Below are 26,676 nucleotides of genomic sequence, written 5' to 3'. Positions count from 1 at the left end.
CAAAGTGATTTTGATTAGTCCCGCCATGCGTCCCGTGGAGGGCTGGTTCAAACTTCAATGCGCGGCCGCACGCTTCCAGCGGCTATTTTCGTGGAAAGGCTTCACCAGCTCCTACCCTTGCCCTCTAAAATTCTAGGGCTCGTTTGGTTCGCGAAAGAAGAAGACAAAAAAGTATGGTCAATGGTAAAATAATTAGATGCCTCTTATTCGGTTGGAGTTTTTAAAAGAAAGAGATGGAAAAGTTGTATTTTCATAAAAATATAATTCCTACATTTCATGAAAAACATGGAAAAGTTATATTCTCATGAGGTGAGAATCACTCAATCTTTATTTTTTTCCAAAAAAGCCCTTTCAACATTAAAGAAGTAATAAAAATTCAATTTTTATTAAAAGTATAATAGAAATTACACGTAACTTTCCGTGGATGGTCAACCAAATATAAGCACTTTGGAAATTTGTCACTTTCCCATGTTTAACCAAACATACCAAAAGTACATTCCCAGACATTCTCTTTCTAGGAATCTTCTTCCTAGGAGGAAAAATGCTTTCCGCGAACCAAATGAGCTCCTCGGGTTTCCACTCCTCATTTCCCAAATCCCAAATCCTCGCTCCAAAAATTCCCCCAAATCCCTCCATGAATGCTGCCATTACTCGAAGGTCTCCAGACCTCTTACCAAAGCCCGCTGTTTTTATGACCCCCTTCTGCCCATTCCGAAACAAATCGATTGGAACCGGTGGCTTTGGATCTCTCAGCCCCAGTCTCCAACATTTGAGCAAAGGAGGAAGCTGGGACATTCTAAGTTTTGGATCCATCAAACCAACACAATCCCTTGTAGAGAGAGTGCTCGTCGATCTCAAAGAACCCATGGATGCCAAAAAGGCGAAGACGTTCTTCCACTGGGCCTCTCAATTTCGGCAACTCCAACACGGCAAGTCCTACTGTGTTATACTTCATATTCTTGTTCGTGCTGGGCTTCTGATCGATTCCCGGGAACTACTCGAGTCGGCGATAAGGAAGAAATCGGAAGCTGGGAATCCAAGTTGTTTAATTGTTGAGATGCTTTTGAGTATTCATGAAGCTGTCCTTCCCGGTCCCCAAGCTTTTGATCTTTTCGCACAGGCCTACTCAAAGATGAGGATGGTTGAGCTCGCATTTGATGCTTGCCGATGCTTGGGAGATCATGGATTCAATCCGAATCTCATGAGTGTCAACACTTTGTTGCATGTGGCACAGAAATCCAATGAAAATGAATTGGCTCGGAAGGCGTTTGAGTATATGATTGAGAGGATAGTGTATCTCGATCAAACTAAGGCAAGACCATGATCAATGTGATGTGCAAAGAAGGAACTCTGCAAAAGATGACGTATGTTTTAGATCAAATTCATGGAAGAGATGCGCTCCAGGAGTGATTGCTGATGCTGCATTGGTTTATTGGATGTTTGAGGAGGGTAGAGATGAAGAAGGGATGGTGTTGTTGAAGAGAATGTTGCAGAAGAACATGGTGTTCGATAATGTTCTGAATGCTTCGATCATATTTGCGTACTGCCGGATGGGTAAATTGGAGTAAATGCACGAAGTTTTAACTACCCTAATCCCACATATAGAAGCATGAAGAGGTAATATCTAGTGTACATAAAGTTTATATACCAGATGATTTAACCAGCGATATATAAAACCAATCACAAATTAATAATGTAGAGAAAAAAAAAAGATAAGGACTCTGTATTAAGTCTTGTAGTTAGCGACTGCACAATACACAACCAAAATGTTGGGACTTTATATTTCTGAACAGCAACATAGAAAAAAAGTTTGAGCATCATTAGTAATTATTCATAACACATACAAAATGTGATATCCTAATACCATAGTATGTTATGTATGAATAGAGTAGAAATTTTTTTTCTTGACCATAGTTTCAAGCCTGTGCATGTTTGGAAAAAAAAAAACAGATCACAAAAAGACATCACAGTGATCGAGACTACAATCCTTGCACTTCCTTCCATCCCAAAGACCAATTACCTGTCTACACAATGAATTTTTCTACAGACAACCTCATCTACATTTTAGCACCCCATCGAGATTACATCTTTACATCACCTTGTTTCCATTTGAAAGGCCCATGGAGACACTTCCACTTTGTGCACCAGCTATGTCTACAGATAACCTACACGCCTTTACAACAAACTACAGCAAAAATTGAAGGGTGATATACAATATGCCACTCTGGGCTGATGATGATACCTTTTTTTCTTTGGGACCATAGGGCTGATGACCATACTTCACCTCCTTTTTCTCACTTGAGCTACCTTGTACAGCCCGACATCTGACATAGCTCGAGTTGTTAAAATGGAGGTGAAAAAATCGTGCCGCACAAAAAATAAAAGACTCACTATTTCACAAATTCTCACCTTGAAATCATCCATTGCTTTGAGCTCAGCCGCTAGATTTTTGTAGACCTCTTGAACATCTTGAAGCTCATCACTAAGCCTCCATGCCTGTCCAAAATAAGAGTGCAGATTTAATAGCAAATTAATCTGTGTTCTTCACAAGGTAGACTTATTTGGACAAAGTAGTACATCTTTTTTCTCTAGCATGAATATGCTGCTCAAGAGAGAGGCCAACGAGCATCTAAAATTAGCATGATTAAAGGGAGAAGCAACAGTGTTGGTTCTTAAATTTGGGAGTTTTTGTTTTCTGTTAAACTTCAATTATGAAACTTGGGTATACAATACTAACATTGTCCTTGGCTATGGGACATACCTTATGCAAAAGTAGTGTCTCAGCCATTTCATATTCAGCGCACCTGAGAAAATAAGCATTTACAACAATTCCACAGATTAGAGAATGCTTGAGGATTGTCTAAGCAATTTACTTGACGATTAGAAAGCACCGGAAGAAATTCTGTCATGCCTAAAGCTGGTTGATATTTTTGCATGATTTATATTGCATTAAAGAGTGTACATTAAAGACGACATAAAAACAAGAAATTTTGTATGACCATCAAAGAGTAATATGTAATTTTTTATGACCATCGAACAGTAAGATGTAAATTCAACAAAAACACACTAAATTAGATATAGATGGAGGAAAGAAATGCCACTTTAAGTTAAATCTAGCTTCTTCTTTTTTTACTTACTGTGCTCGTAATTTCTTGTTCTCTAGCATCATCGTTATGATTTCTTGCACTTGCCTCTGTTTGTCACCATGTAAACGCTGCACCTAAAAGACAAAAAGAATGATATCTATTTTAAGCTTAGAAAGAAGGCACCACTTTCTCCATCTTCCTGAAGAGCAAACCCCTAAACAGGGATGATGATAATATGCATTCATACATAGTTCCCTTGCACCATTTTGTTCCCTCGTTTAGGGTAGGTATCTGGGGCCAAACTGCAAAAATCTCATCAATCTCCCCTTTACATGTATTTAAAACAGTTATACAAACATGCTTAAATCATTCTGTCCCTTCCAACAGGCACTAGAGTACACCCATTATGTGGAGCAAGAAGATCAGCGATCACTTGTGTCTCTCTTTTTAAACAATTCCTTATATTGTTTGTGGAAAGGGGGAAAATCAATTATATTAACCATTAACATGCAAATTCCTTTAAAAGATCATCTACACATATCAAGTTTTATATGTATATATTAAAAAAACCAAGTAGACCATAGAGGTCCTCCAATTTAAAGGCTCAAAATATAAGGCAGACTTCAATAATTGGGATATGAAGTATAGAAGCATTTAAAGTCAACAAGCACTGTATTGCAACCTGCCACAAGAAGCCAAAAGGCTAACCAAGAAGATATTGACATTTCAAACCATGATGGAAACATGAGCTATGTGTTCTACAAAATTGTGCTACCGGTTTGATCGAAATGTTTGATGGCCAAACCTGCATCTTGTCATTGCTTTTAAGTCCAGCTGAATTTCCACCAGACACGGCCTGCCTTTTCAGTGCTTCTGTCACTGTGATATAATTCTCTTGTCTCCTTTTACCAGGTAGTCCTGTTTTTCGCATCATATCAGGGTAAGAGATTAGTACGGCCGGCATGGTACTGTTTCATGGAAGATGAATTCCAGAACAACCTGTTTGAGAACTGACATTGCTCTCTGTAAAGGATGGCTTCATTGGTGACTATTTTGGGGCACTTGGTGCAGTTACCAACATTCTGCTGATCCAAAGATTAGATGGATTACCTGTAGGGTCTCGTACTCCAGTAACAGAAGCAGATCCTGAAATATCAGCCTTGGAGGAGCCAGGTTTTAGTGTAACTGGTGGTACTACACCACTAAGAGTTTCTGTACAGAGAAACTGGTGAAAAGGAGCTGGAACACCATCATTCACCATTACTCCATTACATGTTCCCGAATGATGTAGCTGATGAGCAGGATCAGCAGTTGGAACCACCGTCCGAGGGGCTTTCTTGCATGAATAACCAACCAGATGGCAATGATAGTCCCTGGCAGGATTAAGAAACTCAAAACAAAAAGCATCAGGTATAACAGCTATTTGCATGCAGCACGGTGCTTAAAAAATCCAGCAAAGCTATACATACAGCAACAGAAAACTAGGGTAAAATAATTACTTCTAAAACAGATGACATTAGAAAGTAAGAAATATCTCAAAGTATTAATGGTCCTAATAGGTATTTAAATAGGTATTTATATATAAAGTCAACTTATGAGACATTCATATGGAGTCAGATTTAAGGAGAGACATATGGACCATCCGATTTTTAAAAATTTGATGATCTTTATGACCATCTCCGAGCTTGATATCGAACCCCTATGATGTGCAGCTAAATTCCTAGCCTAGGCAAATTTGGCAGACAAAGGCCAGCCAGAATTAGAAGGCTGAGTTGGTGGGTATACAGGCCTACCCTTTTAGTAGCAAAGATCAAGTTCATCCAATGGATGGCAAACATCAGTGGTTATAAGAGGGTTTAAAAGAGTCTAGACAAAGGGGGATGATGATACAATCTAATATAGGAAACTGCATTCAGTTATAAGCTACAGAGTATAATCCAAAGAGCCCATTTGAAACATAATTCAATTTCACATATAAATTGCTGGTATTTTGGGAACTTGATCGACCTTCCTTCTTAGACAAGACCTATCATCTGCAAGAAAATGTTCAAATGTAAAATCAATTAAATCACTTCTAGCAACTCATTCATGTTTGCTACCAACTAACAGTTGAGAAAGAGGAACAAAAGTAGTCAGCACATGTCTCAAAGCTTCTATCCTTGATCCTGTACTATACCTCTGTTAAGCATCCAGGCTCCGCTTTGTTTTTATTCTAAGCAAAAATTCCCTTATGCTCATGACCATGAAGCTTTGCTAATGATTAACTTTTGATCTTCCTAGGTTCAGACTTTGCTAGCAGTCATTGATGCCCATCATAAGCCCCAGCCCAATTGTGAGGCAGTTTAACATCTAGATGGACAGCTTACCAAGGTGACAGAGTTAAGGTTCTACTTCTCTCTCTCTCTCTATATATAAAGGAATTTTCCTAAACATTTTCTTTTAGCCCTATAAAGAAACAAAACAATTAAAAAGCACAAATAAAAGGTAAAAAGAATTAACAATGAATTTCTAACTATATATAAAAATAACAGCTTTGAAATAAAAGAATATTCTCTCTTGATTCCGTCTGTCATTTTTATACCAAGAATATCGCTCGCATTCATCAATAAAAATAGGCTAATTATCCCATTGATTTTCTCGCCTGCATTAACTGCCATGTGCACTCTCTCTCGCCGCCCCCTCCAATCAAATTGGACCTTCTCCACAAAACACCCAAACAAATCGGAAGTTATAATTTTCTCTAGTTTAACTCTCAAACAGATTGGACTCTCGCAAACAGATCGAACTGTATCACTTGCTCTCTCTTTTCTCTTCCCTTAGATGTGCATTGCATGTGTCTGGTTGCTGGTCCATGAAAAAATGTAACTTGGTGGAGACCGAGCAAGAAGTCAATGGCCCACTTGTTTATAGTGCTCATGTATCTAAATGAGATGAGTCTTTTAGCAAAATTGTGCAAAACTAATTGAATACCATCCAAGTCAATGGGCACCATACAATTCACAGGACTCACTTGGGTCCTCCCCTTCTCATAGATATTCTGCAGTTGGCTCATGAATAATGGTAAACACATCTGATGAATAAAATAATCTCCAAAAGTTTTGAGAAATATCCTTCAAAGATTGTTAGCATCTCTTCTTTCATACTACATGTAATTCATGCCTTTACAATCTAGTATTCATGTTAATCAAGTTCCAAGATGATAGTAGATCCCACAGCATGATTTGGTTTCTTCCCATGTTAGACTAATAGTTCAAGCTACATAGATAGTCCTTAGCAGTGAATGTTTAGGATCCAGAGAATTGTTCTGCATAAAATTCACTACGTTAAAACTTGTTTTTTTATTAGAAGGATGATTATCTATACTAGTATTAGAATGAAACTCCAGAGCAGTGCATGAGGCCCACTCTGGAGGTTCATCCGTCTCCACCACATATGCAATGCCAGACTCTAGTAAATACAATTACAACTCAGAAATTTTGCAGTTGCAAACTCATGATTTAACATTTGCAGGTATGTTTTAAAATGAGAAATGTGCATTTGGGTTGCTTAACATAACAAACAAACGAAAAAAAACTAGAGAACATTACCAAAAATTTAGTGATGTTCTCATTCGACATCAGTGCTCCATGGGGTTAAAGTAGATATCTAAAAATCTGTCAAGTAGGATTAAGTTTTGATGGGTTAAACTTCAATCATCATCTTGGTGTTGCAACAAAAATAGAGGTCTTGATATTGACATTTGACATGTTGGCACACAGGGGTGTCACTCAAATATCAGCATCAACTGTGTCCCTCTAAATTTTTGAAGTCAAATATATCTTATATTTTTATCTAGAACATAGTCCCTCCAATAGGCTATTTTGTAGTTTATGCAAGTTATCTACTACTCTTCCCAACATTTTTAGAACAACCATGGTTTGTATTAGATACCTGTCACAAGAGACCTGAAACTAGCATAATCTATATACTAATTATAAGAGAGCTATAAAAACTGTATAAGGCTTCGATCGGTAAACTTCTTTTCCATTGCATCGGCAGTGTAGAAATGTATATTAAGGCACATCAAAATAGAGACACGTTTAGAGAAAAAGAAAACCTTTTTCTTTAATAGCATCAAGAAAAAACTTGAATTGAATTTGTTCTTACCAATACTCCAAAGTCATGTCTTTTAAGCGGGTTTCAAGTTTGTAATAAAGGGTTGATTTCTCAAAATCTTGCTTATCGTGTGTAGGTTTTAAAAAATTCGCCTCAAGTACTCCTGAAATATAACAAAATCATTTGGAATGACTATAAATATCAAGAAATTCAAATCTCTCCAAAGATAGGGCAGGCAAAAAGAATTCACTGCAACATAAAATTTTTGTAAGGAGAACGTGGTTCAAGGGTTTATTACCAGCAACACCTCTGCCTTTACGATCAGAAAGCACAGGACAAAAGGGCTGAAGAGAACAAAAACTGAAAAATCATTATCCAAATACGCTGCTGCTGCTGCATGTAAAACATTCGAGGGGAGAAAAGGGTACAGGGATGCAGAAAACATGAAAAGAATATTTAAGTTGGCATAAAAATTTATACTACATGGGCTTTCTGGTTAATATGTCTCAGCATAATTGATATCATGCTTTAACCAACATGGTTTCCCAGTTATGAACCAAGATCCGATAGTGCATAGCCATGACCGCCAAGCCACGTCCCAACTATTTGTTTAGATAATCAAAGCTTCAAAAATCACGATCTATTTTAGCTGGTCTGGCACGGGATGGCTCAGATATGTCATGGATTTAGCTTCTAGAATTAACTTTATGTGAACAACAGAAAATCCATTTAACATTGAAGAAGAAGATATGCATGCAACCATAAAGGGGAAGATGGTCACAAAAATGAGCATCAACAGTGCCAAAAAGATATTTGTGTCTATGAACCTCTTTCTTTGCAATCTTTCTCCCTAATTTCCAACAAGTTATTGTTTCTTTTCCCTACTACTCAGAAGAAATATGTATTTCTGAGACTCCATTAAGAATTTTGAGGAAGTTCTAAGTTCTAACTGCTCTGCAAATAATAATTGAAGCATAGAATGTGCACAAAAAAGCATGATGCAGGCATGCTTTAGAGTACCAATACAAATATAGTTTACCAATTTGATTAAAAGCTGATCTGGTTTAGGCAAGCCTCTTCATTTTGCCTACTAAATTAAGACAAGCAGTCCATTTTCTTTCCTTATTTTAAGTGGGAATGAATCAACAATGACCAAAAAAACCCAAAGGGATAACTTTAAGTTCTATATCAAGCCTCCTGATTGTTGCTTGCTAATGTTTTTGAGAATAAATTGTTGCTTGCTAATTCAATAAAAGCAGTAATGATTTTGTTTTAACAGGAACAGTGACTAAAAAAACAAAGTCATCACTTAAAATCATGCTCATAAATTTTCAACTATGAATTGCATGAGACAATTCTAATCATCCATATGTAAAGAATGGCCAGGAAATAGTAACAATAAATTTAAAGAATATCAGATATGACAAGTAGGAAAAAGCACAAATAATATAATCAGAGCATATGGGCAAAATTAATTCTTGTACTATTATCCTAATAATTAGTCAAGAATTATTGTTGAAAACAAGGTTATAAGGACCAATCTATGCCAGCTAGTACAATACTTATCATACCAACTTGGTATGGTACTATTGTACTACAGGGACTCGGTACATCCCTATATTGACACATTCTATGAGTGTTGTACCTACTCCAACAGCATACCAAGTGTTGGCATGGCGACACATTTTATATTTCCGATCCATGCCCGATAATGTACCGGTGCGGGTTCAGCAACAAGACTTAAAAACATGTGTTGGCATGGGGACACATTTTATATTTCCGATCCATACCCAATAATGTGCTGGTATGGGTTCAGCAACAAGACTTAAGAACATTGGTTGAAAACACAAGAGAAATACAAGATCTAAGAAACAAACCAAACGAGGATGGTCGCAAGCATTGTAGGAAGGAGGAAATCCATTTCAAGACTGACTTTAGCAAGCTCCACAAAGACTAATCGCCGTCTTAAGAATGTCATGATTAGACCTGTTCATGGGCTAGATGGCCTGCCCAGCCCGCTCAAGCTCGGAGGCTTTCGGATGGGCCTGAGCTTAGATTTAAGCCGGGCAGGCTAGGCCAAGCCTGAAATATGAGCCTGTCTATTAATCAAGCCGAACTCAAGAATAGGCCTTGAAGCCCAGCCCAGATTTTAAATAATAGGTTAAAAAGGGAACCATAGGTTGGTTCAAGATTATTGAGGCATGTTCACTGGCACCTCTTATTAAGGAGAGATGGCTTTCCATTCGGCCCCTGTCTACAGACAGCACCCATTTCCTCCACCATCATAGACCCTCCTATGATTCACTCCTCCGCTGTCACCACCCTTCGCCCCCCACCCCCCTTTCGATGAGATGCCATAGGGTTCCACCGCCAATGGAAAGGTGCCACAGATTTCCATCCTCCTCTTCCTTTTCCATCCTCCTCCTCCTCCTCCTCCCTCCTCCTCCTCCCTCCCTTCAAGTGCCACAGATTTCTCCCCTCCCTCTGCCACCCAAATGTTGTCTTCAAGCGCCTCCTCCCTCTCCCACCGGACAGATTTCTCTCTACTTTCCTCCTGCACTCCACATTTTTTTAAAATAAAAAAATAAGGAAGCCCAAGAACTGGCTCGAAGCCCAAGGCCGAGCAAGTATCAAGCTCGGGCCCGCCTGATGAACAAGTCTAGTCATGATGGTAGCAACTACCAACAAGGAATAGCATATCAAAACAAAAACAATAACAATATTCATACCAATATAAGACGATTTTTGTGGTAGACATTGAACCCATGAATATTGAGGTCTGGAGCACCATCCAAGAATCCAATGGTGGTGATGACCTTGGCCTGTATTGAGATATTAGAAATAAACAGAACTACGATGCTTAAAATCAAGAAGTCTGTATCAGAAGTGTGCTTATCATGGCAAATTGCAAACTATCATAATGGGACAACTATACTAGAACTGAGCATATTTTCCTTTTTGGCTGAACCAGAAAAACTGAATCTTAGCACATTATTATAATAATGTAGAACAATAACAGTTGAACAATCTTGAACACAAAAGAAAATGTTATCTCTCAAGAAATAGGCAGTCTGGCATGGTTGTTTTGTTTTTCTGCAATCTTCCGAACTAGCATTGGAAAACAAAAAAGGGCAGAAAGAAGTAATCAATACTTCAATCACTCGAAATATGTGTTTAATCCCCATCCGGCATCATATCTTCGTAACTCCATTTAGCATTATCATGGAAGAAAATAGTTAGATAAATTATTATTTTCTTAGCCTATTCTTTCCTCCATTGAAAGAATGCTACCAAGCCTTGGAATCTAGTTGATTTTCACTCACTAATATCTTGCAAAAGCCAATGCTCTAAGCTTGTAATCTATGAAAACATGCAGCATCCAGAACTAGGTACGAACAATGAAAGCATGGTAAAATGTTATTATCAAAGAGAAGAATAAATTTTTCACAAAAAAAAGAGAACAACATTTTTTCAAGCCAACCAGATTTCAGAATTGAAAAGAGTAGTTCATTATTTCTTTCTTTTTTTTTCTACAGTTTCATGACCATGTGCCAAAATATATCAGTTTCGAAAATGACAAGACAAAATCAAAGAGCACGTATGCACTTGAAACATCACTGCCTATTGTATTTATAAATCATAGTGCTTAAAACTCAGAGGAAGAGATCAAAGAATACAGAATTGCAGAAAATTTGATAACATATGGGGGATGACTCCGAGCGGATGAGATGATTCATGTTAGTTATGTTGCCATACATACCATTCTGAAGACAAAGTTTTGTCTAGTAAGCAAGATAATATTTCTTACTCCTTAACATTTCTGGTAATGCCAAACTTTTGTTCGGAAATAGCATGGAAGATCATTTAATGTAGTGAACAACAATATTTATTAATCTAGAGTTTGATCACAATATATAAACTGCAACAAGAACAAACCTCCATGTTTTCTGCAACCTGTGGCTTATATCTGATGCATTCACGAAATTTCAGATCATTAACTATGTAGTGCGGGTCAACAACTCGCCCACGCAAAATTATCTTAAAACTTTCTGGCAAATGCAAATATAATATAGACGTGTATACCTGTAGTATTCAAATACAATTAAAAAATTAATAAAAACATATTGGCAAAATAATACTTTGGAATTTTGTAACTTACTCGAAGAGAATAACGAAGTTGATTTGCAATATGCTTTTGGTTTATACTCTTCCTTTGCCCTATTTTAGATGCTCCACTAATCATAATATCCTGCAAACAGGGAGATTTCCCCAAAAAGGCCCCCCACATCCTTAAAATGGATATGAATAGTTGAGCTGATAAAACATTCTATCACATGTACGGTCCACCAGTGAAATCTCATATTTAGACACAAAAATACAAAAGAAAGAATTAGTCTTGAAAACAGAAGAAGAATCTAAATATGAACAAAAGACGACACCTATTGAACTACGAGTTCACTCCAATGTTCTGACAAATGTTCAAACATTTCAGGAATCAAAGTGTTTTCAGAATTTTATAAGTAATCAAAGTGTTCCCATAAAAAAGGCATTAAAAACAGTTACAGAGATTCAACTTTCAAATATATATTCATATAAACATTTCAGGAATTCTAGCAAAATCACAACAACAAACAACAAATCAGGACATATTTACGACTACATTTATGCAAAACCAGAACATGATCCATTTATGCTAAAAAAAGAATAACGATGATGACAACGATGACAACAATGACAACAATGATACTGGTAATATAAATAATAGTTCTACCTCTGCATCAGAATCAAAATCAAGCTCCACGTCCCCATCATCATTGAGCCATAGATTGAACATGATAATTTTTGTTCCATGATGCCCCAAGTCATTAAACTGCTCATTATATTAGAGACAAAAGTGAGTTTAAAGCTAAGATATGGGAAAGAGAGCACAAAAGTTAACTTATGAGAGTGAAGAAAAGGATGTGGGATTGTGGAAGCACTAGCAATCCTATAATTGTATTTCCTTAAATGGCACCAAGAAATATGATTATTTGTTCTTATCCTATAATGCCTTTGTACAAAGAAGACACTGATAATTTCTCAAACCAAGTACCAAAAAGATGAGAGAGAGAGAGAGAGAGAGAAGAGAGGTGAATAATAGAACTTATATAGGATGATGGTTAATAAACCATATCAACTAGCAGATGTTTAAGTCTGGGCATAATCATGGCAATAAGCCTATAACAGTATCAAAATCCAACAAAAAATGTCAAGTTTACAATGTAAATCCACCAGCTACAAACAAGAAAAATAATTTCAAAGATATTTAGTTTAAAACAAATAGAGAGCATTTATATTCTTGCATGGCCACTCCAATGCGCATAGCCAACTCTAGCTAGGAAAGCAAATTTGAATTTTTTAACTACCTAAAAACATGCAAAAATTCTTTGTTGAGTATCAAGGGTTCTGTAGCCTAATAATCAAGATACGGCAACACTCTGAAATAAATAGGATTCCACATATCCTCTATATAATATCTGAAATGTTTCTTGAGGTGCCTACCAAAGAACCTACTAGTCTCATGGTTGTCTCTTATTCTCTTATAATATTCCCAATCATTTCTTTTTAGCTTCCCTCTTTCTTGTCATGTTAAAAGTTTTGCTTCTTTGCTTCTCACATTTATTTCATCTAGTGAAGTTGAGCAGGTCATTTTCTTATCTAAGAAATATTTTAGCATTTTATGTGCTTCAAGCAAGCTAGTAGTGAACACAGCTTTAATACACAAAAGGTTTACAGTCAACTATAGGAAAAGATACTTTTCAGCTTACCTGGTTCAACAGTCCAACTTCAGTGGCAAAGGGAGACCATCTCAAAAGAGTAGACAGATTAGAAGAAAATTGTTTTTCACTATGGCGGATTAAACTTTGAAAAACACCAGTCGATGGATTAAACTCGTAGTCCACCTGCAGTAAGCAAAGAAAAATTGTTAGTTTGAAGCAAAATCTAAGTTATAGAATCAGACTCATAGACTTTATTTAATTCCAGGACAACATACATGTACAAAGAAAGTAGTTATGTGGGTGAACCAAAGAGCACCCGAAGAAGAACCTCTTATTATTGAACTTACCATTGGTACTACTATATCATCACAACCAGTTTGTCTCAGAAAGGTGTAAGAAAGAAGCCCAACACTTTGAGTTAATGTCCTGATGGAATAAAAGAAGTCAGCAAGAACAGGATCTATTGCAGATCAATGCAATACTTTATAAGCTTTAAAAATAAAAATCAATCAATTAGAGAGATGAGTAAAGATAACACACCCGTATAGCAGATCATTGAAAAGATATTTCAGCTAATAGTATATCTCAATTGGAAATTTCTTCCCCCTAAAGTATGTATCAATTTCTAATTTTAGCATTCAGTTCCAAAAAGAATCCATTATCAGGCTGAGGGCCCGGCAATCTGCGGTCCTCGGAGGGGCAGACTAGGTACAGACCTGATCCTTGGCAATTTTTTTAAACAATGTGGCTGTCCCAGGACTTGAACCTGCACTGTGCTTGCCATCCCAAGACTTTGCCATTGCACCAAGCAATGGCCCCAGCATCCAGTTCAAACAAGAAGAAAATTATACAGTTTCAAAGTAAATCTAGAGAACTATCTGCATGTGTTTAGTTTGAGATATCGACACAAAAGGGTTGGCACATGTAAGATAAGAAGCTAAGAGAACCAGGGAATAAAAGAATTTTCCATTGGCTCTTGTTGAAGAGTTACACCTATTGACAAGGTTCACAAGGATGTCCCAAATAGGACTAGGACAAATTGGATGTACCTTTTAAGCGTCATGTGATCGCTAGGGAAAAGGAGAGGAGATAGAAATAACTTCACAAATCAAAGCTTGAGGCTCAAATAAGGAGGCAAGCATATCCAAGTTGATAGGTTGGAGAAGAGCGTAGAGAGAGCTAGAGCTTATAGGACGTGGACCAAATTAGTGAGGAAAAACAAAATATCAGCATTCAAATTGGCCCATTTTTGAAGGTCCTAGCCTTGGATAGAACTGAAAGAAGAGATCACATTGGCAATCCAAATAAATGGGTAAATTTTATGCCACATAGAGACATAAGGTGATATAGCACTTTAATAATAAAATGTTAAGATATTCAAGCTTTTAAAAGACCAAAATCCCTGCATGCCAATCTATAAAGAAGCAACCCAATCAAGAGTCTTCAAAACTGGTAGAACTTGTAACCTTCTGTTCATGCAGCGGCTCAAAACAACGACATCTGCCCCAAGCCTCATCGTGCTGGTCTTGAAACCATTTCCATCTGGTGAAAACTCAACAAATTAGTAAAATATTAGCATATTAAATCAACAACAATCAAAATAATTAGCCAAGGATCCATACACTGTCCAATTGATGACTCTGATCGTTTATCTGAAAATCCAAAGCTCATGCAACGCCTCAAAGATTCTGGATCCATTCCACCTCCATCATCTTATTAACAAATTTAACAGAAAAAAATTCAGTTGACAATCATACAAAAAAAGTGAAGGCCAAGGAAACAGAAGAAGATATCAGGCATTTAATTATATTAATGTTTGCAAGGTAGAAATACCTTGAATCAGCAAGGCATGATTTCCATCTCGTGTATTGGTGATCTTATCTACTCTAACAAAGGTAGCTCCATTTTGTACCTATTCCATGTAAAACATTTTGATAAAATGTTACAGAATATGACTACAGCAGAGTGGCAGAAAAGTCTTGATAAAAACAGCCACAATATTGAATAAAGATTTCATTAAGTTTCAGGTTTAAGATAATAAATGATTTTGATAATTACCTCATCAACTGCATTATCAAGCAATTCTGCTATGGCTGCAATATAAAAATTAAATAATAAATTGAAGAACCAGTTACTCAAAAAAAAGAAAACCAAAGAAGGAGATATATATTTGCAAACTATTTCCACATTGGACGCACCACCAAAAGCCCATTTATGCGAAGTGGCATTTGAGTGAAGAAATTTAGGATGTACACGCAAACGATCTTGGACACCTACATGAACTGGACACAAACAATTGAAGGTGCATGAAGACGTTAGCAGATAAAATGGAGAAAAGATAAATATGGTAAAGACAGCCAATCTTCATCATGTTCCTAAATTCCGCTTCAAAGAAAAACAGATTGTAGAGTTCATACCTATAGAAATTGGTTCAGGAGTTGCTCCAGTTACAGAGTCTCCAGCTTTCCAGAACCAACGGCAAAGTGGCACCGAGTCAGGCAGCTCAGGCAGATAGCAAAAAGTGGATAAACACCCTTGGTCTGTTCTGCAGGAGCCATTTGGGACTCGATTTGAACTTATTAACTCAAGTCCTTGCACAGTAGCAAATTCTTCAATCTCTGGATGATTATTTGTAATTTCAGGCCTCTCTTTCTTTTGAACTAAACTTGATCTCATACCAGGATCAACATATTTGACTTCCGTTTCTTCATCACTGCATAAGTCGACAGAGTCTGCGAAGCTCATTCCAAAAGCTGAAACCAAAAACTAATCAAGCCAATGATGCAAATGACAAGAAGTAAAATTTACAGGCATCAATTATCGAATACCGAAAACATTTGCAATAAAGTAAGAGTGTATAAGACCAATTTTACAGTCAATAGACCATCATGTATTACCTAATGATGATTGCAAGTTCATAAAACTTGTATAGGTCAAGCATCGGCAGAATGCCAGAAGCTTTACCCCAAAACAGAAAACACATCCAAATGCACAATTATCTGAAGTGGTGATAAAACTAGCAATTTAACACTAGGCGTGAAAATCAATGATCATGCGCTTGATAAATGTTTGTTATGGATCTCAATGTGTGCCACAAAACAATAAAGTCTAATGGTCTGACGAATTTGCAATTAGTATTGCAATTTGTTCTATATCTATCTATCTACATAGAATGAATACAGACAAGCACATTACGAACCAGCAGTATACATATATTCAAAAACTCTGGAAGTACAATTCTGTAGAAAAGCTAGTATAATTGAATGAAAAATCAAACTGAATTGAAGGCCAAAGTCCAAAATCCAAGTATAAATTATAACTAATTCATAGCCTTAGCTGAAGCCTGTCCAATATGTACACCATAAAGCCTTCTGCTTAATTTACGGACATCAATACAACTAATGCTAAAGTAAAACAGAAACCTTTTTTGGAGGAATTAAGCAACATAGAAACCATATATATAAATAAAAATAAAAATAAAAATGTTACTCTGCTTGTACGCCACTGCTTAATGCTCCTTTAATGTGCAGTGTATACTCAATATGCTAGACATTGCCAGTAGAAGGTACAAAAGGAAAGCTACTAAGCAATTTTGTTGTACAAGATGGCTGAAATCTCATGAGTACTAGCCCTACACCATTCATAAGCTAGTATAACAAGGGCTGATAAGTTCCAATATCAGGGGAATTGGGTCCTTGTCATGCCGTACCACCCGCATCGAAGCATATCAACCCTGCATCGAATCGGTTTAGCACCTCCCCACCCCCCCCCCCCCCCCCTCTAAAGGCTTGAAATTAGTCTGTTGTACTGGGGGTGAACCACCTGGTAGCCGACCGGGTTCACCCCGTAGCAAACAGGTAGCCGACCGGCACGGGTCCGGTAGGGGCGGCCCAACGCATTTGGGGCCTAATGCGAATTCACTAATGGAGGCTTTTTTTTTTTAATGATGAAAAAATTTTAATAAGTGCAAAATACTTTAAAAATTTTATTTAAAAATTAAACACCCTCACCCAACAAAGTTCAGACCTATGCAAAGGAAGTGGAACAAAACTAGGACTCTAGTCAGAACGAGAGCATTTTCACTATAAAATTTTGAAACAAATTCAAGAGTAATAGCACTTAATTGTCTGCCATTAATTCACGCCAAAATGAACGAATTGGTTGGAAACCATGAAGTATAATACAGAGTGAAAGTCAAAAAGTATTTCTCCGGTAGAGGATCTAGCTCCGGTTACCTTCTTTTCTGGGCCTCAAAAGAAATGGAATCCCGGTAGAGGATCTAGCTCGGCTTCCATTCCTTTATTAATCAAATTATTTTTTTTTGAGAATATCCTCTGTAGGTCAAAAATAAAAAAATAAAAAATAAAGAATAGGAATCCGAAAGAGGATCTAGCCATTCCAATCTAGATCGAAGGCAAAAAATGAAGAGAAAGCGAGGAGGGAGCCATGGAGGCCTCGAACAGAACAAACCATGGTGATTTCCCCCTTCATTCCTTCAATCGTGAAACAAAACATTTTTTGGGAAAAAATCTGAAGATATTATGTTTCTAGTGACGAAAGGAGAAAGAAAAAGGAAATCGAAGTTTAGACTTTAGCGGAGGATCTCACTGTTCCGCTGTAGACGGTAAACCGGAGAGGAAAAAAAAAAGAATAAGAGAAGAGATGAAGATGATGGTTCGTGATGGATGGATCTCACCAAAATAAGGTGATGTTGAGGCGGTGATGCCGAAGGAAGATCCGGCTTACCAGTGAGTGAGGGGATGAGGCCGGGGCCTCCGCGCTCGATTTGAAGCAGAAAAGGCAGTTCGCCTTCAGCGCCGGCCGCCGGCTCCGGGGATATCGGCTTCCGCGATGTCGGGCCCAGGACCCGGGTCTACGCCGAGGGCGGTACCGCCGTGCTGGAAGCCTGGACGCCGCGCCAGGGAGTTCGCTGGCCCGGAGGAGATGATCCGGGTTGGGGAAGCGGCGAAGCGCTGTTCGGGATCGGGCCCCACTGGCCGGGGGAATGGCGAAGGAAGAAGGAAGAAGAGTTCGGTCGTTCCTGGCTGCGACAGTGCGATGGGATTGGCCGATTGGCTACAGTTCCTACGTCTTTTCAGTTTTAAGTTCTACGGGGAACTGGCGAAGAAAGTAGCTTCACTGTAGCTCTGGCCTCTGTGCCTCCGCGGGCTGCGAGTCTGCGGTGGGCCTTTCTTTGCCCGATGTCTCGGTCGCCGAAAGCTTGGGTCGGCTTTATTTACGCCGAGGGCGGTGCCACCGTATTGGAAGTCTAAACGCCATGTCAAGGAGTTCGCTGGGACGGAGGAGATGATCTAAGTTGGGGAGGCGGCGGAGCGTTGTTCGGGATCGAGCCCTACTAGCCGAAGATCTAGTAAGGAAGAAGGAAGAAGAGTTCGGCCATTCCTAGCTGCGACGGTGCGATGGAATTGGCCGATTGGCTGTTCAGACTACAGTCCACAGGTTCCCACGTCTTTTCTATTTTAAGTTCCCACGGCGAACTGGCAAAGAAAGTAGCCGTTGCGAGAGAAATTTCACTGTAGCTTTGGGCCTCTGCGGGCTGCGAGTCTGCAGTGGGCCTTTCTTCGCCTAGGCGAACCGTCTTGGGCTGGCTCTATCTACGCCGAGAGCAGTACCACCGTACTGGAAGCCTAGGGGCTTGTTTGGTTCGTGGGAAAAGAAGAGGGAAAAGTGTGGTCAACGAAGAAGTAATGAGATGCCTCTTGTTTGATTGGAGTTTTCAAAGGAGAAAGAAAGAAAAGTTGTATTTCCATAGGAATAGGATTCCCACATTTTATGGGAAAGTTACTTTTCCATAAGGCGGGAATCATTCCATTTTTTTTTTCCAAATAGTCCCTTCAGTATTAAAGAAGCATTAAAGAGGCATTAAAAAGCTAATTTTTATTAAGGGCATAATAGGAATTATACATATAACTTTCCTAGGAAAATAGATGGCCAACCAAACATAAGCACTTTAGAAATTTGTCACTTTCCCATGGTCAACCAAACATGCCAAAAGTACTTTCCTAGGCATCCTCTTCCTAGGAATTTGTTTCCTAGGAATCATATTTCTAGGAGGAAAAATGCTTCCCGCGAACCAAACGAGCCCTAGATGCCACACCAGGGAGTTTGCTAGGATGGAGGAGATGATGTGGGTTGGGAAAGCGGCGAAGCGCTGTTCAAAATTGGGCCCTGCTGGTCGGGGTATCCGTGAAGGAAGAAAGAAGAAGAGTTCGACTATTCCTGGCTGCGACAGTGTGATGGATCGGTCGATTGGTTGTTCAGGCTATAGTCTATAGGTTTCCACGTCTTTTCAGTTTTAAGTTTCCATGGCGAACTGGCGAAGAAAGTAGCCCTTGCGAGAGAAATTTCACTATAGCGCAAAATTGTACTGTAGCTTTGGGTCTCCGCGGACTGTGAGCCTGTAGTAGGCCTTCCTTTGGCCCGGGGCCTTAGGCGACTGCCTAGGTCGCCTAAAACTTGGGCCAGCCCTGAATTCTGATACCAATTTGGCGAACCTTACTTACATCCCCATTGTGATCGAGTAGTTGGATAAATCCACAACTCTTTCTAGTCCACTAAACCATACTAATCACCGTATTGCACCCAAAGTTTGAAAAGCTGGCCATACCACAGTATGTACAGCCCCACACAAAGGTATATACTACAACAAATACCAGGCAGTACTACCCCATATCAGCAAACCAAGAGTACATACAAGCGCTTACCATGATATGTACCTACAAATACAAGACCAATACACCCTTGTACTGCAGTATTTAGAAGCTACGTTGCACTACCTGCCGCCGACATGCCAACCAATGTATTTTGTAATATACGAGGATGATGGCCTGCCCGCAACCCCGCACCCCGCCCCCGGGTCCCATATCATGCCAAGGGTTTCGACAAAGTTTCTCAGCCTTAGCTGAAGCATGGTTAGGCTTGGGTCAGATCCAAACAATAGCCTGATGAAGGCCACTTAGATTTTTGAGTGTACAAAAACATGAATTCCACCTGTCTCCTTGGTCCTGCACTTCTTAGGATTTAGATCGCTTTAGAAAATAAATTTGGTATAGCAAAAATCAGCCCTGCCACAAGAAATATTCTTGATGCCATAGTGGCTTTACACGGTGGTGAATAAGGTAGGGATATGGGAAAAATAAAGGATAATATTAGGGCAAAGATCCCAAGATTGAAAACTTTTTCAATGTTACAACAAAGAAATTTGTAATGGTATAAAGTGAAGGTATTGGTACACATGATTAAAGGGTGAAAGCTGTGGAACTGTCTATTGTAGTTACTGATGCCTCTAAGTGTAGAGTCTGTGGAGACTTGTTACTGAGATTATAATATTAGAATACAAATTGTTGCTGGAAATTGGACTCGGGGGCTGCCGCGGACCAAGGAGGGGGAGGAGTTCCGCTGCCGGGATGGTGGGGGCGGTGCGCCGACTGGCGGTGTTCCCCTGGGTAGTCCTGCAAAAAAGCCGGTGGCCGGATTATCCGGCGCCGGCCCTCCGAAGCTTAAGTCAGAGGGGGCTAATCTGTGTGTTGTAGTGGAAGAGGGCCCGCCCCTTTTATAGAGGGACATAACGTTACCTGGGAGGTGACAGGGGAGTTTGTCTCCTTTTGCAATAATTGGACGCGATCACGCTCATTAATGTTGTTGTGGAGAATAAGGCCGGATCAGACCGGAGTCAGGGAGCTGTCACGGTCGGTTGGGCCCATTGGAGTGTGTTGAACCGCCGGTTATGGTAGGCCCGGGGGTTCGTAGATAGTAAGTTCATTAATTGCTGAGTGAACCGGTGGTCAGGGTGAGCCATACGTTGTGATGGTTCAGTGATCCGGAGATCGTCTTGAGCTGTGTTCATTTAATGACTGAGTGCATCGGAGGCCCGAGGGGGTCTTATGCATTAATGACAGGTCATGCCGAGTTTCTGTGGAGATCCCGTGCCTTGATGACTTAGGGACGGTGGCAGATTGTAGTGGAGTTACGTACTTGGTTGTCAGACTTGTTGGAGGATTAGGCGGTGATTGGGTATTCGGCTAAGGCATGGGCCTAGCGGAGGTGCCGAGCCGAGCAGGTCGCTTAGCGGTGTGTCCTGTGGCGGGATTGCTCCTGGTCGGTGCCCTTCGGTCGAGTACCTTCCAGCCGAGCGCCTCTATTTGGCGCTTTTTGTCTCTCGTCAGCGCTTCTCTGGTCGGCGCTCTTCGGTCGAGCGCCTCTTTGGTCGGCGCTCTTCGGTCGAGCGCCTCTGAGGTGTTGTGACTTGGGTAATCTCCCAACACTACCCCCCGACTTTCTAGTTCTAGCTGGCTACTAGCTTGAGCGCGGGAAGTAGTTTTAGTTGGGTTATTATGGAAAATTTTGAAATTATTGCGCGTTTTTGAATTATCGGGCGCTTTGAGACGCCTTTAATAGGCGGCGTTTCTTCTTTTCCGAGAATACCTCATTATCGGGACGCCTTCTCCGAGGCGTCCTCGCGTCGTGGGCTCATGATGGGGCCGTATGATTCGATAGGGCGCTTCTGTGTTCGAAGCGTCAGCCCGGAATAAATGCGGCGTTTTATCTTTTGGATTGACACGCGTCGTAACCCGAATGGGGAGCAGCGTTTTTTTTTTTTTTTTTTGCTGATCTGGGCCGTTGGAGGAATTTATATAAACCCTCACCTGGCTTCCTTCTCCTTTCTTATTGTCTTCTTCCTCCAGTTTTTCTCTCTCCGAGGTTTTTGTTCCCGGCGTCTCATAGGTCCCTTTCCCTTTTCTTCTTTTTCTCCCAATAATCTCTTTTCCTTTTTCCTAATGGGTTCCGGTCCAAGTGAAGTCGAGTCCACCATGGGTGTATTGGAGGTGGAAATGACCGAGGAATGGTTTTTTCCTCTCCAAGGGTTCCAGTTGGAGCCCGCCAGGCAGGGGGATCGGGTGACCGACCCTCCAGTAGGCCGGATTGGAGTGTATCTGGAATCACTCTGGGCTGGCCTACGGTTTCCTCTTCACGGCTTCGTGGATGAGTTGCTAACGGAATACCAGCCGGTTCCGGCGCAACTCGCTCCGAATGCCTGGAGAACAGTGATTGGTTTCCTGTCGTTGTGCTTACTGCACGGGATTCCGACCTCTGTCAATGTTTTTCGGCGACTTTTTGTGTTAAAGTCGAACCCGGAAGACGGAGAGTGGCTCTATATCGCCCTTCGGGTGGGTCGGCCACTTTTTCAGGGTGCCCCCTCCTCCATTCATGACTGGAAGAAGAAGTTCTTCTTCCTGGGGTCTGAACGGACATGGGGATTTAACCCTAGGTGGGGGCCAACCCAACTCAAGTCTGTCAATAAAGTCCCTAAGCTTTCTTCGCGCGAGCAAGGGGTCCTCGACACCATTCGCAACCTTGGGGGCGGCATCTTACTGAGCGGCCTCATCAGTGAGGATGCTCTAGTGAATGTTGGGCTGAGCTCGGCGCGTCCCCATGATAAGAGTAGCAGTAGGGTGTCTTTTTCATTTTGTTACAGTTTTCAAGTTTTAATCCTGCTCGTCCTTGCAGATATCGCAAAAATGGTGACCAAGAGCGAGGTCCTATACGCCCGGTTCCAAAAGAGGGCGGCCGAACTCTCAGGAGAACCGACCGAGCCGAGGAAGAAAGCAAAGACCTCGGCGAAGACCTCGACGACCACAACGGTTGAGGTGCGCGCTCCTCGCCCCGTGCGCCCTGAGGCTGGTCGGGGAGAGGGCGTAGGCTCTGGCGGAGCCACGATGGCACTTCCATGCCCGATGCCCATTTCGCAAATCTCTGGTCGGCAGGAAGCTCCAAATTCCGACCAGGGAGGGAGGACTTCGACAGATTTGGCGCTTGCGCGCCCTTCTTCTACCATGCGGCGGTCAAGTCGGCCGCCAATCCGACCCCAGCTCTCCGGTTCCGAGCCGGAGAATAGTCAGGAAGCGACGGGGTCGGCTGCACCCCGGCCCGAGGCCGGCCTGTCGGGTTCATCGGGCCCCCAGGAGCGGGTGCCATACGCTCCTGGATGGGCCGTCTTTGAGGGCGACTCGGCCCTCGACAGCGTACAAGTGGCGCGCGAAGTTCTCCGGGTCGCGCTGCTCCCGGCCGACCAGGCCAAGATCCGGTCCATGAACTATGGCGAGTTCATGGATTCCACTATTTGCTCCTCCATCCGAGTAAGTCAGCTTTTATTTCTGTACAAATTTGTGTTTCGGCTTAAAACTATTTCTTACGTGTTCCTCTTGCAGCGCCTCCACGAGACCGAAACGATGATTCACATCATCCAGGACTATCGGGACCGGGCCCGAAGGCATCAAAGGGGGCGTGAGGAGGCCGAAACAAAGTTTCTCGCGTCCGAGGCCGAGCAGAAAGTGCTTCAAGCGAAGCTAGGGGCGGCCGAGGACGAGGTTCGGGCTCTGGTCGCCGAACTTGAAGAGGAGAGGGGCGCGCACACTTTGACCAGGTCTGAAGTGCGCGCCGCCGAGGCCCGCCGGACGGAGGCCGAATCGTCGCTCGCTATTCGCGAGCAGGAGGTGGGGGAGGCTCGAATAAAGGTCCAAGATCTCAAGATCCGTCTACTTGACGTGCAATTTCTGCTCGCGGACCGCGAAAGAGAAATAAAGACTTTGGAGCGGAAGGCCGCCTACCATGAGGCTCGGGAGAAGGAGGCCCGGGAGCAGGCCCAGGACGCCGTCAAGCTCTTCCGTGAATCGGAAGAGTTTCGCGACTTGATGGAAGAGGAAGGCGTCAACGGGCTCATCCAGGGCTTCAAGGACTTCCGCAACCAGTTGCGGCGACTTCTTCCCGACTTCGACCTTAGCCTGCTTCAACCAGGCGCTGGGGTCGAAAATCCAGAAGCGGAGGCGGAGGCAGAGGTTCCAACCTCTGGCGGGGCCGACCAGGAGGGTCAAGCTGAAGAAGGCGAAATCGCCCCCGAGGTCACCGGGGCGGTTCCCGAGGCTACCGTGGAGGCCTCGACCACAGAGGAGCCGACCGTTGCTGAAATCACCGGGCCTGAGCTCTTTATATAGTTCTCCTTTCCTTTCTGCTCTCTTTTTTTTTTTTTTTGTGTAAGTCGGAATGGCCTTTATACTTGTTTAGGCCGAGTCCGGACTCTTGTACTTGGCCTATGGGCTTTTTAAAATGAATATACATTTGTTATGACTTATGCTTTGATTCCATTTTTGGCTGACTAAAGATCTTTCGTTTGAATCCGTTTTTATATTAAGGAATTAGGTTCTGCGGCTCCAACTTCGTTCGCTATATAACCGAACTTGCGTTATGGCTCGGCACAGCTGAACTAGGGGCCCAAGACCAGTAATATAGCGGTGCTTATGTCTAGGACGTGCTTGGGCTCGGGGGGGACTCTCCGAGTTTAACTCGGAATTCGACCGAGCCCTAGGATAAGGCCACTAGACTTAAGATTCCTTAGCGAACTTCAAGCCCGGACCTCGGGTTGCCGAGGCGGATGATCGGATTAATTAACCAAGAATGAAAATAAATGAGATAATGTAGACATTAATCGAATGGGTACCTGGTACCGTGAGCGCTCTTGTGCCGAGGCTATGAACTTCATCTGGCTACTTGAAGACGCTCCTCTGCTCGGGCTCCGTTTTTTGAGGACGTTAGCAGAGAGATTCAGCTTTTGCCAAACGCGGACTTCTCGCTGATCATGAATGGGAGAACGAGCCGAGCTCGTTGGCTGAAGTCGATGGAGAACGAGCCGAGCTCGTCTGGTCAATGAAGACCGCATCCCAACGTATTGGGGCATCCCGATGAATCGGGGCATCTCGACGTCTCGAGGCATCCCGGCCGAGGTCGGGGTAGGAGAACGAGCCGAGCTCGTTGGCCGATGGAGAACGAGCCGAGCTCGTTGGTCGATGGAGAACGAGCCGAGCTCGTCTGGTCAATGAAGACCGCATCCCAATGTATTGGGGCATCCCGATGAATTGGGGCATCTCGACGTCTCGAGGCATCCCGGCCGAGGTCGGGGTAGGAGAACGAGCCGAGCTCGTTGGCCGATGGAGAACGAGCCGAGCTCGTTGGCCGATGGAGAACGAGCCGAGCTCGTCTGGTCAATGAAGACCACATCCCAACGTATTGGGGCATCCCGATGAATTGGGGCATCTCGACGTCTCGAGGCATCCCGGCCGAGGTCGGGGTAGGAGAACGAGCCGAGCTCGTTGGCCGATGGAGAACGAGCCGAGCTCGTTGGCCGATGGAGAACGAGCCTGGCATCAGGAGACAACATAGGAGAATCGGTGAGTTTGAACAAGCACAAGCCCTTTACAAATAAAATTTAATGGTTACAGTAGGGGATCCCTTGGAATACTATTGGTAGTACACGCGGAGATTTTCAGAATTCCATCTTCGTGGGATGGGAGTCCCATCTAGAGACTCTAGCTTATAAGTTCCGGGCCGACGGATGCGTGTGACTCGGTAAGGTCCTTCCCAGTTTGGAGCCAGTTTCCCTTGCTCGGTTGGTCGGGAGGCCTCGGCTCTTCTGAGGACAAGGTCTCCTGCTTTGAAGGACTTGATTTTAGCCCTGGCGTTGTAGTACTGGGCGGTCTTTTGCTGGTACCTTGCCATGCGAACACGGGCGGCTTCCCTTGTTTCTTCGATCAGGTCGAGATTGTTCCTTAGCTGCGAGGAGTTGGAGCTGGCGTCATGATGTTCTACCCTCGGAGATGGGAGTCCGATCTCCAACGGGATGACAGCTTCTGTTCCGTATGTCAGATTGAAGGGAGTCTCGCCGGTGGGGACGCGGAACGTGGTCCGGTAGGCCCACAGGACATTGTATAGGTCTTCGACCCATTGTCCTTTGGATTTGTCGAGCCTGGCTTTGAGACCCTGCAAGATAGTACGGTTAGTTACCTCGGTTTCTCCATTTGTCTGAGGGTGCGCGACCGAGGTGAAGCGGTGGTCAATGCCAAGCTCGGAGCAGAATTCTCTGAAGTGAATGTTGTCAAACTGGCGACCGTTGTCAGAGATGAGGATGCGGGGGAGTCCGAATCTGCAGATTATTGACTTCCAGACAAAGTCCCGCATCTTTTGCTCGGTGATCCGGGCAAGTGGCTCGGCCTCCACCCATTTTGTAAAATAGTCGATGGAGACGACCAGGAATTTTCTTTGCCCGGTAGCCAGAGGGAATGGCCCTAGAATGTCAATTCCCCACTGGGCAAAAGGCCAAGGGGAGCTGATAGAGGTTAAGGAAGCCGAGGGTCGGCGTTGGATATTGGCGTTTCTCTGGCATCGGTCGCATCTCCGGACGAAGTCTATTGTATCCTTCTGGAGTGTCGGCCAATAATATCCTTGACGCAAAATTTTATGGGCCAATGCTCGTCCCCCTTGGTGACTTTCGCAAATCCCTTCATGGACTTCGCTCATTGCATAGTCAGCCTCTGTTGGGCGGATGCATTTGAGGAGGGGAGATGTGAAGGATCTCCGATAAAGCTTTCCCTCGTACAATATGTACCGGGTGGCGGAGCGCTTCACTCGGCGGGCTTCCTGTTCATCGTCGGGGAGGACTTCGTCTTGCAGGTAGCTAATGAGCTCGTCCATCCAACTTGGCTCGGATTCGACGCAAAGGGTCTGCTCGGGCTCCTCCGTACTGGGCTTTTGGAGGTACTCCAGTGCCGTTGTCTTGGGGAACTCGCTCATGCGGGAGGACGCCAGTTTTGACAGCCGATTGGCCCTGAGATTCTCCGACCTGGCGACATGTTGGATGTGAAAAGAATTCAAGGACGAGGCGAGAT

The 26,676-nt window shown here is 42.5% G+C and overlaps 2 protein-coding genes across 7 annotated transcripts; one reads left to right on the top strand and one right to left on the bottom strand.

Annotated features, from left to right (window-relative positions):
* Positions 1 to 865: 865 nt before the first annotated feature.
* On the top strand, positions 866 to 1,568 carry LOC103703846 (pentatricopeptide repeat-containing protein At1g66345, mitochondrial-like). The gene is made up of 2 exons (XM_026803255.1): positions 866 to 1,293; positions 1,376 to 1,568. The coding sequence occupies exons 1-2, from the start codon at positions 866 to 868 to the stop codon at positions 1,566 to 1,568; spliced, it is 621 nt and encodes a 206-aa protein (XP_026659056.1).
* A 321-nt stretch (positions 1,569 to 1,889) lies between these two features.
* Positions 1,890 to 18,399, bottom strand: LOC103703795 (protein MICRORCHIDIA 6-like). 6 transcript variants are annotated; one of them, XM_039127008.1, is made up of 21 exons: positions 17,687 to 18,395; positions 15,358 to 15,693; positions 15,139 to 15,222; positions 14,999 to 15,033; positions 14,774 to 14,852; positions 14,563 to 14,652; positions 14,407 to 14,482; positions 13,288 to 13,366; positions 12,989 to 13,123; positions 11,953 to 12,051; positions 11,341 to 11,430; positions 11,118 to 11,264; positions 9,911 to 10,003; positions 7,480 to 7,525; positions 7,233 to 7,344; positions 4,197 to 4,459; positions 3,892 to 4,004; positions 3,138 to 3,220; positions 2,762 to 2,804; positions 2,410 to 2,496; positions 1,890 to 2,324 (listed from the first exon to the last, which is right to left on the bottom strand). In XM_039127008.1, exons 2-21 carry the CDS (start codon positions 15,683 to 15,685, stop codon positions 2,304 to 2,306), a joined length of 2,103 nt encoding a protein of 700 aa, XP_038982936.1. In that variant the 5' UTR covers positions 15,686 to 15,693; positions 17,687 to 18,395; the 3' UTR covers positions 1,890 to 2,303. The 6 variants fall into 6 exon arrangements, 5 of the variants coding, with proteins under 5 accessions (XP_038982936.1, XP_038982937.1, XP_038982938.1 ...); XM_039127009.1 differs by having other exon boundaries at positions 15,358 to 15,653; XM_039127010.1 differs by lacking the exon at positions 9,911 to 10,003 and having other exon boundaries at positions 17,687 to 18,394.
* Between the last annotated feature and the right edge of the window lie 8,277 nt (positions 18,400 to 26,676).

This window comes from Phoenix dactylifera, chromosome 6 (assembly GCF_009389715.1).
Source record: "Phoenix dactylifera cultivar Barhee BC4 chromosome 6, palm_55x_up_171113_PBpolish2nd_filt_p, whole genome shotgun sequence".
NCBI classification, from domain to species: Eukaryota; Viridiplantae; Streptophyta; class Magnoliopsida; order Arecales; family Arecaceae; genus Phoenix; species Phoenix dactylifera.
This window is presented reverse-complemented; position numbering and strand designations above follow the sequence as displayed.

Bases quoted from the DNA above. Each gene is read 5' to 3' on its own strand.
- LOC103703846 (XM_026803255.1), top strand. From the start codon at position 866: ATGGATGCCAAAAAGGCGAAGACGTTCTTCCACTGGGCCTCTCAATTT. The intron at 1,294-1,375 runs GTATCTCGATCA...CGTATGTTTTAG, and splicing joins TATATGATTGAGAGGATAGT to ATCAAATTCATGGAAGAGAT.
- LOC103703795 (XM_039127008.1), bottom strand. From the start codon at position 15,685: ATGAGCTTCGCAGACTCTGTCGACTTATGCAGTGATGAAGAAACGGAA. The intron at 11,265-11,340 runs GTAAGTTACAAA...TGAATACTACAG, and splicing joins AACTTCGTTATTCTCTTCGA to GTATACACGTCTATATTATA. The intron at 7,345-7,479 runs GTAATAAACCCT...GTTATATTTCAG, and splicing joins TAAAGGCAGAGGTGTTGCTG to GAGTACTTGAGGCGAATTTT.